Source organism: Platalea leucorodia, assembly GCF_965183815.1.
Source record: "Platalea leucorodia genome assembly, chromosome: 1".
NCBI lineage: Eukaryota > Metazoa > Chordata > Aves > Pelecaniformes > Threskiornithidae > Platalea > Platalea leucorodia.
This window is the reverse complement of record NC_138823.1, coordinates 167,642,980-167,656,855: the sequence shown is the minus strand read 5'-3', so window position 1 is coordinate 167,656,855 and position 13,876 is coordinate 167,642,980. Positions and strand designations below refer to the sequence as shown.

General features: G+C 63.8%; 1 protein-coding gene across 2 annotated transcripts in view; it reads right to left on the bottom strand.

The window, feature by feature from the left end:
- NBEAL2 (neurobeachin like 2) overlaps nt 1-13,876 on the bottom strand; it is a 30,327-nt gene that overhangs the window by 14,305 nt on the left and 2,146 nt on the right. For both annotated transcript variants that reach the window (XM_082330778.1, XM_082330779.1), the window contains exons 2-20: nt 8,847-8,935; nt 8,466-8,630; nt 6,918-6,999; nt 6,692-6,813; nt 6,526-6,608; nt 5,574-5,659; nt 4,790-5,075; nt 4,612-4,718; nt 4,309-4,392; nt 4,103-4,186; nt 3,867-3,965; nt 2,553-3,124; nt 2,333-2,465; nt 2,123-2,242; nt 1,709-2,039; nt 1,538-1,620; nt 1,340-1,432; nt 698-869; nt 4-137 (exon numbers count right to left, since the gene is read on the bottom strand). In XM_082330778.1, coding sequence (XP_082186904.1) covers nt 4-137; nt 698-869; nt 1,340-1,432; nt 1,538-1,620; nt 1,709-2,039; nt 2,123-2,242; nt 2,333-2,465; nt 2,553-3,124; nt 3,867-3,965; nt 4,103-4,186; nt 4,309-4,392; nt 4,612-4,718; nt 4,790-5,075; nt 5,574-5,659; nt 6,526-6,608; nt 6,692-6,813; nt 6,918-6,999; nt 8,466-8,630; nt 8,847-8,935 — 2,925 coding nt within the window. The remainder of the gene's footprint in view (nt 1-3; nt 138-697; nt 870-1,339; nt 1,433-1,537; nt 1,621-1,708; nt 2,040-2,122; nt 2,243-2,332; nt 2,466-2,552; nt 3,125-3,866; nt 3,966-4,102; nt 4,187-4,308; nt 4,393-4,611; nt 4,719-4,789; nt 5,076-5,573; nt 5,660-6,525; nt 6,609-6,691; nt 6,814-6,917; nt 7,000-8,465; nt 8,631-8,846; nt 8,936-13,876) is intronic.

Here is a 13,876-nt window from a genome sequence, read left to right as displayed (position 1 = left end):
CACCTTCTGCAGCAGCGCCCCGATGATGGCCGGCCCGTGGCACTGCACCAGGCTCTCCTGGTTCACCGGGTGGTTCTGGATGAAGTTCTTCACCAGCAGCAGGAAGGCGGCCACGGTGTTCCTCTCCAGCCTGCTCTCTGCAAGGCACAGGGCAGAGCCCCACCGGTAGCTGTGAGCCCTGTGCCCACCCAAACACCTCCCTGCAGTGCTGCCTGCGTCTGCCTGCAAAGGGCATCCTGTAGACCCCACCCTCAACTTTTCTCTGCAAATTTTTTAGCCTGTTCCCCTATTTTCCCCAAATTTAAGCTAGTGGAAACCTCCGTTGTTCTGAGCATCTTGGAAATAAGCAGCTGGGTATCGGGAGAAAGCCCGTTTCACCTGTGCAGGAGAAGGCTCCTGCATGAACCCAGCCCTACTATAAGGCACCAGAGATGCCACACAAAGGCAAGCCAGAGGTAAGCAGGCCGGAGCCACCCTCATCTTCCCAGAACTGCTTGTTTATGACTAATTAGGTCATAGCAACATTAAAAGATATCAGTGGTTTCTCCATTACCCCATAACCCTTGGTGCGCCAGGCAAGACCTCTCATGCCCATGGGAGCCACCAGCTGGCTCCCGGCAGCACCCACGTAGCAGCGGGGCTACCTCCAGCCACCCGAGCAGGATGGCTCCCACTCCACGTCCCCCGAGGTCCTCACCTGAGGACCTGCCCAGCGGGATGAGCATGCCCTGGGCATTCCTGGAGGACGTCAGCTCTGGCCCCACCAGGTCGTTGGTCTCCTGCTCATCCTCGGGCTCCTCCTTCTTGGACACCACTTGCTCGAGCAGGGGCAGCAGCACGCCCATCCCACCCACACAGTTGACCACGTCCTGCCGGAGGGAGGCGAGAGGCTTTGCCGGGTGCTGCGTGGTGACGGCAGCGTAGAGGAGGAGGTTGCACGTGCACCCGGGATCCGTCCTGCCTGCTCCCGGGCTCAGCCCAAAGCGGGGAGAGCCAGGCCCTGTGGCTAGCAAAGATCGGGGTGTGCCCTGACCCATCCTACAGCACACACCTGAAACAGGTCCCCCAAAAGCACCTGTTCCTCTGCACCACCCATGGTGCCCACCCTGGATGCTGAGGACCTATGGGGCGGACAGGTCCTTAAGGGACCCATGGGTGATGCAGGTCCTTGGTGGACCCAATACCATGTAGCAGAGTCCCTGTAGGGTCCAGGGGAACCAGCATGGCCATCCAACGCCCCTTGGGGGTCCTGCCCCTGCCCCGTACCCCAGGAGGGGCCCAGCTGCCTCCACGCCATCGGGCGGATGGGCCAGGATGGACCACCCTGCGCCCAGCGTACCTTGATGTCCCAGTTGACCACCTTGTGCCCCGTCAGCCTCCCGTCCAAGCCGTGGCTGGGAGAGAGGTCCAGGCAGATGTTGTTCCTGCAGGCCTAGAAGAGAGCACCATGGGAGCATCTTCATGCTCCTGGAGATGTCACCTATGGCAAAGGGTCTACCAGTGCTGTCCCCATCCCCAGGGGGGTGGCTCTCCTCACCTGCGGGGTGTAGTACAGCAAGAGCTTGCTGCTGAGCTCCACCAAGTCACCTTCCAGTGTAAACGGTGACGTGACGTTTGGCCCTGGGGAAGAGGACTGGGGTGAGCTGGAGGAGACCCTGGTTGCCACCAGCACCTCCACAGACGTCCCCCACGTCCCACCCTGACGTACCCGTGCAGAAGAGCGCCTTGACCTGGGCTTGCTGCAGAGCCTCGCAGAAGATGGCCACAGAGCCGAGGTGACCCTCCAGGGAGGTGGGGCTGCCCCACTCGGTGTCCTGGCTACCGGCCGCTGTGGTGGCCACCACCCCCTCTGTGGGGGGCTGAGTGGGGGTCCAAGAATGGGGGCCCAGGGCGGCGGGGACGGACTGGGAGCGGCCAAGCGCGGGGCGCGGGGGGAAGATGAGCTCCGGCATGTGGGACGCTGGCGGGTGGCTGGTGGTGGTGGCGGTGGTGGTGGTGGTCCGGTGGCCCGCAGAGCCGATGCAGCAGGAGGTGAAGGACTGGAAGGGAGAAGGAGTTGTGCTCGGCCCCCAGCCCCATGCCATGGGGAGGGGTCCAGCTGGGCACTGGGGGGGTCCCCCACCTCGTGGAGGGAGGGGAAGCGGAGCTGTGCCGTCTTCCGCAGGTGCCCATCGGCGTAGATGCTGACGATGTTCTGGCCGAAGGGCCGGCGGCCGGCGACGTGGACAATGTCAACGCAGTGCTGCAGGGAGAGGGAGGGGGCATCAGGCGTTCTGCTGTCCTCGTTGCCCCCCTTGATGGAGATGGGGACAGGGATGGGGATGATGCTCACCCAAGCCGAGTCGTTGAAGGCAAACTCTGGCAACGCCACGGTCATGTAGTCCTTCTTGGTGCAGACGGCCACCACCAACACGCCGCCGGCGGTGAAGAACGCCTCAAAGCCCGTCCCGCCGGCTGTGAAGAAGCTGGTGGAGGAGAAGCATGGTGAGGATGGTGGTGCTGCCCCTCCTCATCCTCACCTCAGCCCCCCTGGTCCCTCCACTGAGCATCACCTGTAGAGCTGCCTCCTCTTCGGCCTCACTGGTGGCTCGGGCTCCTCCTCGCTCAGGCACAACCAGGCGTGGAAGGCGAAGGCACCACCGGGCCACTTCTGGATGGTGGGCACCATGATCCCCGCCATGCCGGGCGTCAGGTCGAAGCACTGCAGCGCTCGGGGGGGTCCCTCAACCCGCGCCATCCCTGAGAGCGCCCGGATGACGGGTGCTGCGTAGGGATGCGGTCCCTGACCCCGCTCGTGCCGCAGCAGCCGCAGCAGTTGCCGCAGCTCCCCGGGGCGGATGGAGAGGCTGCCCAATGCCCGCAGCAGCTCCAGTAAATTTTCAGAGCAGGCAGCTGGCAGCGCCGGCTCGGTGGCCAGGGCACCCAGCAGGCAGCCCACCATGCCCGCCTTGACGCAGGTGAGGCGGCTGGGCAGGGAGGCTTCGCAGAGCCGCCGCAGCCAGCCCGAGAGGAAGACCTGCAGCTCCCGGCATGCCAGCGCCGGCAGCCAGGCCAGCAGGATGAGCAGGGGTTGCTCGTTGCGGATGGGGCGCACCGGGAAGGAGCTGTGGTCGCCCTCCACTGCCTGCCAAAACACAAGAGCTGGTTGGTGCAGCCCTGACCCCGTGGAGAGGGACAGATCCTCCCTTTGGCCACCCTGGGTTGGCAGCAGAGACCTCATGAATAAAGCCCCTTGGAGACTCCTGTGCATCAAGCAATCAGAGACCCTCATGCATCGAGAGTCTTGAAGACACCCGTGCATCAAAAGTCTTGGAGACCCCCATGCATCAAGCATCTTGGAGACCCTCGTGCATCAAGGGTTTTGGAGACCCTCGTGCATCAAGCATCTTGGAGACCTCCATGCATCAAGGGTTTTGGAGACCCTCGTGCATCAAGCGTTTTGAAGACCCTCGTGCATCAAGCATCTTGGAGACCCTTGTGCATCAAGCGCCCTGGAGACTCCCATGCATCAAGCATTTTGGAAACCCCCATGCATCCAGCATGTCGGAGACCCCCATGTGCCTTGGAGACCCTCGTGCATCGAGCACCTTGGAGACCCCCACGCATCAAGCACCTTGGAGACCCTGCCGCATCCAGCAGTAGCAGAGCAAGCAGTACCACATCAGAAAGGGCTCAAAACTCCCCAAAGCTGAGCATGACTCCAAGCTAAAGACGGTGCCAGGACCCCTCGGGAGGAAGCTGATGGGAAACTAGCAGGGTGGAGAGGCCTGGGGGGTGAGGAACAGGGCTGCCGGGGGCCAAGTTCCACCACGAACCACCAGCACCGAGGGCTTTGCTTAGCATGGAGGAGAAGCAGGCATGCTCACCATGTTGAGGAGCTCCTGGAGCAGACGTTGGGTGGGCTGGCCCTGGCTTCTCAAGACCTCGTAGAGGTGGGCATAGCCGATGCGCTCCTTGAACACCTCCTGCAAGCACCCGGGCATGTGGGACCCTGCACCGAGCCCCACCATGTGCTGCTTTCACCCCAGCCCACCTTGCAGCTTGAAAACCTCCCAACCCAGCCATTTTTGGGGTGTCTCCCCCCCCCTGGTCCACTGCCCACCTTGGCCGAGGGTGAGTTGCTCATGATGGCGGTGAGAACCCCGATGGCGTGGACTGCAATGGCGTCGGAGCTGCCGTCAAAGACCTATGGAGACACGGGGGTGGTGGGTCTGCTGAGCCATGGGGTGGCAGGGACACAGACCGCCACGCACGGCGGTTTGGTTATGGGGCGGCCCCACTTGGTTATGGGGTGGCCCCACATGATACCTGCTGGAGCCTGTCCCCGTCTGGCGGCCGCACGGGGACCTTGTCCCGGGCTTCGCCCACCTCCCACGAGCTGCTGAGGTAGAGCTGTGGGACACGGGGTGGGCGTCAGCCCCGGGAAGAAGCACCCAGTACGGGGTGGGGGGAAGAGGGAAGGGGGTTATGGCTTGTCCCCACCCGGGGATGCTGCCGCACCACGGCCACCCCATCCCGGTATCGTTTAGAGCCAGGAAGGGTGAGGATGGAGATGAGGGTGCCCAACCCCGGTGTCACCAAAGCGGGACACCAACGTGGCCACCCTGGTACCTTGCTGTTTTGGAGGAGGCGGATGATGTGCTCGAAGCAGTTGTTGCTGAGAAAGACAGCTTGGAGGACCGGCCGGTCCTCACAGCTCAGCATGGCCGGGATGGCATCTACGGCGAGGTGGAGACGGCTCAGCGCCCATCCCGCGTCCCCATCCCCATCCCCGCCACCAACCACCTACCCAGCATGAGGACGCGGAGAGCGATGAGGCCGCCGGCCGCCTCCGGCGCCAAGGAAGCGACGGGCAGGTCCGAATTGAGCACCCTGAAGTAACCATCCAGGAGGACGCGCAACGGCACGGGGCAGGCGCCGGGGCTGCTGCCGTGCAGCACGTGGACCACGGCCACCACGCCGCGGAGCGCCAGCTCCAGCAGCCCAGCGACCGGCGGGGTCCCCCCGCCTCCCCGCCGCAGCACCCCCAGCAGCACCTCCACTGTCGCCGGCGTGATGGCCCGCAGCGCGTTGGGCTGTCGGGATGATGGAGAGAGACGGGCTTTTATGTCGCCTATCGCGATATAAAGTCCTTTATTCAAGCTATTAACGCAGAGCCCGACGTCGCCAGTGCTGCAGGTTTTACCCATCGCACTGCACCCCGCTCCTGGGTGCGTGCAAATTAATTTAAAGCAAATTTCGGCGCTATTAATTAAATCCTGATTTTTAAGCGTTGGGTTAATTAAAACCGATTTCTGCTCAAATTTATTCGGGCAAGAAGTTCTCATCTGCCACCCTGGAGCCGAACCGGTGGTGAACCAGCAGCTTCAGCTCAACTCCCTCTTTAATTTAATTTTTTTTTAAGGTAAAACCCACTGAATTTAGGGCTGGAATTTTAAATATGATTCTTAAAAGGCTTTTGAAAATCAAGCGGTTTAATTCCAGCCTTCATCTCGCTTGGAATAAACAAAACTTTGGGGTTTATCGTTTGGATGCTGATCCCAAGTCCTCCCTCATCCCCTTCCCGACGCTACCTTGGATCCGGAGAGGATGGCCCCAAAAAGATGGATAAGCCGGAGCTGGAGCGTTTCGGGGAGCTGCCCTCCGGCTTGGAAACTCTCTGCGAGGATGAGGAGGGAAAGATTTACTTCGGGGAGCAAGTGGTAAGAAACAAAATCGGGAAAAATTCCCTTTTTCACCCAAATCCACCCCCAAAACCAGCCCATGTGGGCACTGGACCCTGTGGATGATGGAGGGGATGAGGATGCTCAAAGTTTTTGCACCTCTGGTTGTACCGTGGGAGGGTTTTTTTGCCTTAAAAAATGGAGTTTTTGTTCAAAACCAGGGTTCGGTTTGGGGATTTACAGGCGGTTGGGTGCCTTGGGAGTTTTAGGTGATTTTTTGCAACGTCTTTGCCTCGGAAAGGGTTTTTTGGGGGCTTCCCCGGAAAAAAAAAAAATCCCCTTTGCATTGATTTTTGCAGGCTCCCCAGGTTGTGCAGGACTTAATCCCTGCTTTGGGATCCTATACCTGCCCCCGGGACCCCGTACGTGCCCGTACGGGCACGTACGGGGTCCCGGGGGCAGGTATAGGATCCTATATTTGCCCTTGAATTATATAGCAATCCTGGGGCAGATAGAGGATCCTATGTTTGCCCTCAAATCATATAGCGATCTTGGGGAAGTTATAGGCTCCTACATCTGCAGGAGCAGGTAGAGGATACCCTAGGGCGGGTATAGGATCCTATATTTGCCGGGGCAGGTATAGAATAACCGGAGGCAGGTATAGAATCCTATATCTGCCCTCAAATCACGTACCTTCCCCTGAATACTACACACCCCCCTGGATCCTGTACGTGCTCCTGGATCCCATCCCCGCCCCAGCATCCCCTCCCGGCCCCGGGATGCTCTCCGCACCCATGGATGCCATACTGACCCTCATCCCGCTGCCGGAGCCCCAGCCCGCCTGCCGCAGGCCCCCCTTTACCTTGGAAGAAGGCGCTGAACTCGGGGGGCAAAGGGGCCGGGGCGAACTTGTATTTACTCTTCTCCTTTGCGCTGACGACTTCCCTGGAAAGAGAGGGGTGAAGCGGGGAGGACGGGAGGGCAGGGGGGGATTTTGGGGTGCAGGGTTGGGGGGGGTCCCCGCTCACCCGCTCAGCTGCCGCCGCCAGGTCTGGTAGGGGTCGAAGAGGCACTCGCAGAGATGCAGGGCGTAGAGCATCCCGCTCTCCAGCTGCGTCCCGCTCCGCTCATCCTCCCGGATACTCTTCAGCTGCCGGGAAAGCGGAGCGGGATTAACTCCCCCCCACCCCCAAAAAACTCCTCCTCTGGCTGAGCCCCCCCGGGTGGGGGCAGGGGTTCTCCCCGCGCCCTCACCTTGCTCGCGCAGACCCGCAGCAGCTTCAGCACCTCCGGGATGAAGCCGGGGGTTTTGTCCGCTTGGATGTTTTCCAGGTTCCTGCAAGGGGTGGGGGGGGACACATCGGGGGGGTTAATGCATCATGGGGGGGTTATTGCATCGTCAGGGGGGGTATTGCATCATGGGGGGGGGTTATTGCATCGTCAGGGGGGTTAATGCATCATGGGGGGGGTTATTGCATCGTCGGGGGGGTATTGCATCATGGGGGGGTTTAATGCATCATGGAGGGGGTTATTGCATCGTCAGGGGGGGTATTGCATCATGGGGGGGGGTTATTGCATCGTCAGGGGGGTTAATGCATCATGGAGGGGGTTATTGCATCGTCGGGGGGGTATTGCATCATGGGGGGGTTTAATGCATCGGGGGGTTAAATCATCTTGGGGGGGTTAATGCATCATGGGGGAGGTTTAATGCATCGGGGGGGGTACTGCGTCACGGGGGGGTTATTGCGTCACGGCCAGGGTTAATGCATCGAGGGGGTTATCGCATCATGGGGGAGGTTTAATGCATCGGGGGGGTACTGTGTCACGGGGGGGTTATTGCGTCACGGCCAGGGTTAATGCATCGAGGGGGTTATCGCATCATGGGGGGTTAATTCATCATAGAGGGGTTAATGCATCAAGGGGGGGTTATTGCATCACGGAGGGGGTTATTGCATTGTAGGGGGGTAATGCATCGTGGGGGGGCACTGCATCATGGGGGGGTTACTGCGTCACGGAGGGGGCTACTGCATCATGGGGGGGTTAATGCATGGGGGGTCATTGCATCATGGGGGGGTTAATGCATCGTGGGGGGGGATAACGTAGGAGCCGCCGCAAGCCAGGGCGCGTCCTCACCTGAACCCCACCAGTGGCTGGGAAGGGGGGGGGACAGGGGGATGGTGTCCCGCCCCCCCCCCGGGGACACGGAGGTGGTGGCTTTGTGGGGACGCCGCTGCCAGGGATCCCCTTATGTCGGCTGGCGGGAGGCGGCAGGGCCAAGGGGGTGGGATGGACTTCGGGGGGGTCAATGATGCACTTCGGGGGGATGCTGTGCTTCGGGGGGATAAATACGGTGTTCTGGGGGGATGTGATGCACTTCGGGGGGGTGATGTTTTGAGGGGGAATGATGCACTTTTTTGGGGGGTATGTTATACTTCGGGGGGATGCTGTGTTTTGGGGGGATGCTGCACTTCATGGGGGGGTGATGCTCTGCTTCGAGGGGGGGGAAGCACATCCAGAAAGGCACCGCGGTGGTTTGGGACGGTGGCAGTTTGGGACCAGGGCGATACCAGTTTGGTCCCTTCAGCAAAGGCTTGGCGGGGGGCACAGGACCCAGAGATGGGGGGGTCCCCTCTGTGCCCCTCCCCCCCCCCCCAGCACCTGGGTGCAGAGCTGGGCTGCATTTGGGGCCGATCCTGCGGCGCCGGGAGGACCAAAACCAGGAACCCCCATGGGTGGGGGGGCCAGAGGGAAGGTGGGACCCCCCCGCCCAAGGGGTGGCGGGTGGGGGGGGCTCTCACCCACCTGCAGATGATGATGAAGAACTTGAGGAGGAGGAGCGCCTGCCCCAGGCTGGCCCCGGCGCCCTCCTCCCGCGGGACCTGGGCCACGCATTGCCCCAGCCGCTGGCTCAGCACCTGCAGCACCTCCCGCGGCAGCACCGGGATCTCCGACGCCGACTCCTCCGGCCTGCGACGGGGAAAACAGCGGTGGCAGGATGCGACCCCCCCCCCATAACCCCCTCCACCACCAACCCCCCCACCATCAACCCCCGTCCTCGAGCTTCAGACCGGATGGTTTAAAACCACCGAGAGCGGATGAGCCACCGCCGCGGTGGTAGCAACCCCCAAATTTAGCTGTGGGTGTCACCCTTGCGGCACCCAAGGGTGCTGGGGTGCTCCTCACCTCCTGGGCTCCAGCGAGGGCAGGGCGATGATCTTCTCGAAGTTCATGACGAAGGCTTCCAGCCACTGCTGCAGGTAGGAGAGGTCCCTCTGCAAGGGCGAGGGCGGGGCTGGAGCCGCTGGCCAATCAGATCTCACGCTGACCACCGCCCCAGAGGTGCCAGCCAATCAGCAGCCAGAGCGGTAAAGCCCCACCCCTCTAGGAGCCGGTGGTCAATCGGCACTGGGGGTGTGAGCACACCCTTGGGAGCCACTGGCCAATGGGCAATCAGAGCAATGCAACCTGTGGAGCTGCTGGCCAATCAGCACCCAGAGCAATGCAACCTGTGGAGCTGCTCACCAATCAGCACTCAGAGCAATGCAACCTGTGGAGCTGTTGGCCAATCAGCACCCAGAGCAATGCAACCTGTAGAAATGCTGACCAATCAGCACTCAGAGCAACACAACCTGGGGAGCTGTTGGCCAATCACCACTCAAAGCACACAAACCTGTGGAGCTGCTGACCAATCAGCACTCAGAGCAATGCAACCTGTGGAGCTGTTGGCCAATCAGCACTCAGAGCAATGCAACCTGTGGAGCTGTTGGCCAATCAGCACCCAGAGCAGAACAACCTGTAGAGATGCTGACCAATCAGCACTCAGAGCAACACAACCTGGGGAGCTGTTGGCCAATCACCACTCAAAGCACACAAACCTGTGGAGCTGCTGACCAATCAGCACTCAGCGCAACACAACCTGTGGAGCTGCTGACCAATCAGCACCCAGAGCAACACAACCTGTAGAGCCACTGACCAATCAGCACCCAGAGCACCTGCCCCTACAGACAACCACCAGCCAATCAGCAGGCAGAGCCGGGCGCGGGCCGCCGGCACCGCCTGTCACAACCCCCGGCCCCCGGTTGTGCAACAGCGTGATTCACCCCGGGCGGCCACCGCGCCCCGGGGCCGGGCACCCCCCACCCCTCGCACCTGGGGGTCACCCACGTCCCCGAGCACCCACACAGCCCCGTGGGGTGACCCTCACCCCCATGCACCCCAACGCAGCCCCTTGGGGTGCCCCGTGTCCCCGAGCACCCCTGTGCAGCACCTTGGGGTCACCCACGTCCCTCAGCACCCACACAGCACCCTGGGGTGACCCTCACCCCCATGCACCCCAACGCAGCCCCTTGGGGTGCCCCATGTCCCCAGGCACCCCCGTGCAGCACCTTGGGGTCACCCACGTCCCCAAGCACCCACTGCAGCCCCGTGGGGTGACCCGTCACCCCAAGTACCCCAGTGCAGCCCCGTGGGGAGACACATGGCCCCCGAGCACCCCATGCAGCACTTTGGGGTCACCCACGTCCCTGAGCACCCACAGAGCACCTTGGGGTGACCCTCACCCCCATGCACCCCAACGCAGCGCCTTGGGGTGCCCCATGTCCCCGAGCACCCCCATGCAGCACATTGGGGTCACCCACGTCCCTCAGCACCCACACAGCACCCTGGGGTGACCCTCGTCCCCGAGCACCCAGTGCAGCCCCTTGGGGTCACCCAGATCCCCACGTACCCCCATGCAGCACCCTGAGGTCACCCACGGCCTTGCACACGCCACACAGCCCCTTGGGGTCACCACGTCCCCAAGCACCCCAATACAGCGCCTTGGGGTCACCCACATCCCTGAGCAGCCCTGTGCAGCACCCTGGGGTGACCCTTGTCCCCAAGCACCCCAATACAGCTCTTGGGGTGCCCCATGTCCTCAAGCACCCCAGTGCAGCCCCTTGGGGTCACCCACGTCCCCAAGCACCCCTGTGCAGCAGCCTGGGGTCACCCACATCCCCAAGCACCCCAATACAGCGCCTTGGGGTCACCCACATCCCCAAGCACCCCCGTGCAGCAGCCTGGGGTCACCCATGGCCCTGCACACCCCAAACAGCCCCTTGGGGTCACCCACGGCCCTGAGCACCCATACAGCACCCTGGGGTGACCCTTGTCCCCATGCACCCCAATGCAGCCCTTGGGGTGCCCCATGTCCCCAAGCACCCCCGTGCAGCACCTTGGGGCCACCCATGTCCCTAAGCACCCCAGTGCAGCACCTTGGGGTCACCCACATCCCTGAGCACCCCAACGCAGCCCCTTGGGGTCACCCATGACCCCGAGCACCCCAGTGCAGCCCTTTGGGGTCACCCATATCCCCGAGCACGCCAAAGCAGCCCCTTGGGGAGACGCATGGCCCCCGAGCACCCCATGCAGCCTCTTGAGGTCACCCACATCCCCAAGCACCCCAGCGCAGCCCCTTGGGGTGCCCCATGTCCCCGAGCACCCCCACACAGCACCTTTGGGGTCACCCACATCCCCGAGCACCCCAGCGCAGCCCCTTGGGGTGCCCCATGTCCCCGAGCACCCCCACACAGCACCTTTGGGGTCACCCACATCCCCGAGCACCCCAGCGCAGCCCCTTGGGGTGCCCCATGTCCCCGAGCACCCCCACACAGCACCTTTGGGGTCACCCACATCCCCGAGCACCCCAACGCAGCCCCTTGGGGTGCCCCACGTCCCCGAGCACCCCAACGCAGCCCCTTGGGGTGTCCCCAGCGCAGGCAGGGCCCGTCCCCCCGTAGGGACACCCCGCTCCCCGCAGGGACCTGCCCCCCCCATCCCCAACTCCCCGGGGACACGGGGGGAGGGGGGCCCGATCCCTCCCCCAAGCGGCGCAGGGGACCCCACGGGGACCCCACACCCCCTCCCAGCAGCATCCCCCCAAAACTCAGTCTCCCCCAGTGCCCCCCAAACCCCCTCCCGAGCCGCTGCTCCCCCACGTCACCCATTTCCCCCCCAAAACCCGCCTCCCCCCCCAAATTTACCGCCGGACACCGCTCAACAGCACGCACCAGCATCCGGCGGGGCGAGACTGGGGGGTGTCCCCCCACGTACCCCCCACCCAGACCCCCCGTTACCTGGCCGGCGGGGTGACCGTGGCCATCCATGACCGCCCCGGTGCACGGCGAACCGCGCCGGCGCAGCCGGGCCGGGACTTGGGGGGGGTTGTTGTTGTTATTTTACGTCCCCCCCCCTTTTTCGCCGCCGCCGCCTCGTTTTGCTCTTGTGCAAAGCACCCAAAAAAAAAAAAACCACCATACAGAGCGTCAGGAAATGCCAAGTCACCCGCCGCCCCAACGGCGCTTCCTCCCCCCGCGCTCGGGCGCCCGCCGCGGTGTCGGGGGGTCGGGGTGCCGGCGGTTGTCCCCCGGCCCCGCGCGCCCACCCAGCAGCTCTGGGATGGGCCGGGGACGCGGTCGAGGTGACGGTGGTGGCGATGGGGCAGGCGGGATGATGGGCATCGCCGTCGGAGTCGGCACATGACACGGACACGAAGCTCCGGCCCGGCTGGTTTCAAACACCGGGGATAACCGGATTGTGCCGAAAACACGAGCCAAATCCTGCTGTCGTCCCCCCCATCGGGGCAACCAAAGCCGGGGTGCACTGAGCTTGCCAGTTCTCAGCATCCCTCCCCCTCCGAACATTCCCCCTTGCACCCACCCGCTGCCGGCGTCCCATCCCGGCGCGGCGCTCACCGGGCCGGTGCCGGCGGCCGCCCCCGCCGGTGCCCATCCCAGCCGGTTGCCGGCTGGCAGAGCCTGTTGGGTGGCTTCTGGGCTCAGCCGGCGCGGTGCCGCCTGGGAACGCTGTGCCGGCACCTCACCGGCGCTGCTGAGAGCTCCCGACCCCCCCAAAAGTGACGGTGGCAAAGCCACCGGGTTGTCACCTCCCTGCTATTGAGTCCCACGGGGTGACACCGAGGGTCCCGGCGGTGGGACCCCACCGGGGTCCCTGCCACCCTGCCAGCCCCCCCGGCTGGCGTGGGACAACATGGCCGGCACCATCCACGGCACGGCCACCCCGTGGGACACCCCTGGGGACACCCCTGTCCCCTGCCAGCGCCGGCGGCGCGGTGACGTGAGCTCTGCCCTATTTTAAAGCCACCGCAGATAACGCATCCGCTCCTGGCGCGCAGCCCTCATCAGAGCTCGCCAGCCGGGGAAGGGGGACGACGACAGGGGACACTGCCATCGAGGTGACGCTCAGACCGGTGGCATCACCCGCTGCCCTGGGCTCAAGCCTCAAAACAAGCCCGGCAGCGGGACAGCAAAAGGTTGACGCGGGCCGGGGACGCGTCCTGCCAGCTTTGTCCTCGCCGGGTGCTTGGGGACGTCACCACGACGAAGGCCAGCATGGTTTTGCAGCGTGACCCGGCTGGGGAGGTGACACCGAGGTCCTGCCTCGGCCCCGGTGCCTCTCAGAGGTGACATGGCCACCCCGTCGGTGTGGCACGGGGAGCAGGCACACCCCGACAGCGTGGCACAGTCACCGTGCAAGGGCGCACACCCTGACAGCGTGTCCCGCGTCCCCGAGCGGCAGCACGCAGCCTGCTGGCGCAGCGTGTGTCCCCAAGGGAGCGTGTGCACACCGGTGGCACGGGACGTGTCCCCGTGCGAGTGCGCACACCCCGACAGCGGCGCAGGCACCCCTGCGCAAGCTTGCACACCCCGACGGCACCGCACGTGTCCCCGTATGACCACGCACACCAACACCATGTCACGTACGACCACGCGCACCCCAGTGGGGTGGCACCTGTCCCCACATGACCACGCGCACCCCAACAGCGTGGCACATGTCCCCATACCACCACGCACACCCGATGGCACGGCGCGTGTCCCCATACCACCACGCACACCCCGATGGCACGGCGCGTGTCCCCGTACCACCACGCACACCCGATGGCACGGCGCGTGTCCCCATACCACCACGCACACCCCGATGGCACGGCACATGTCCCCGTACCACCACGCACACCCCGATGGCACGGCGCGTGTCCCCGTACCACCACACACACCCGATGGCACGGTGCGTGTCCCCATACCACCACGCACACCCCGATGGCACGGCACATGTCCCCGTACCACCACACACACCCGATGGCACGGCGCGTGTCCCCATACCACCACGCACACCCCGATGGCACGGCACATGTCCCCGTACCACCACACACACCCGAT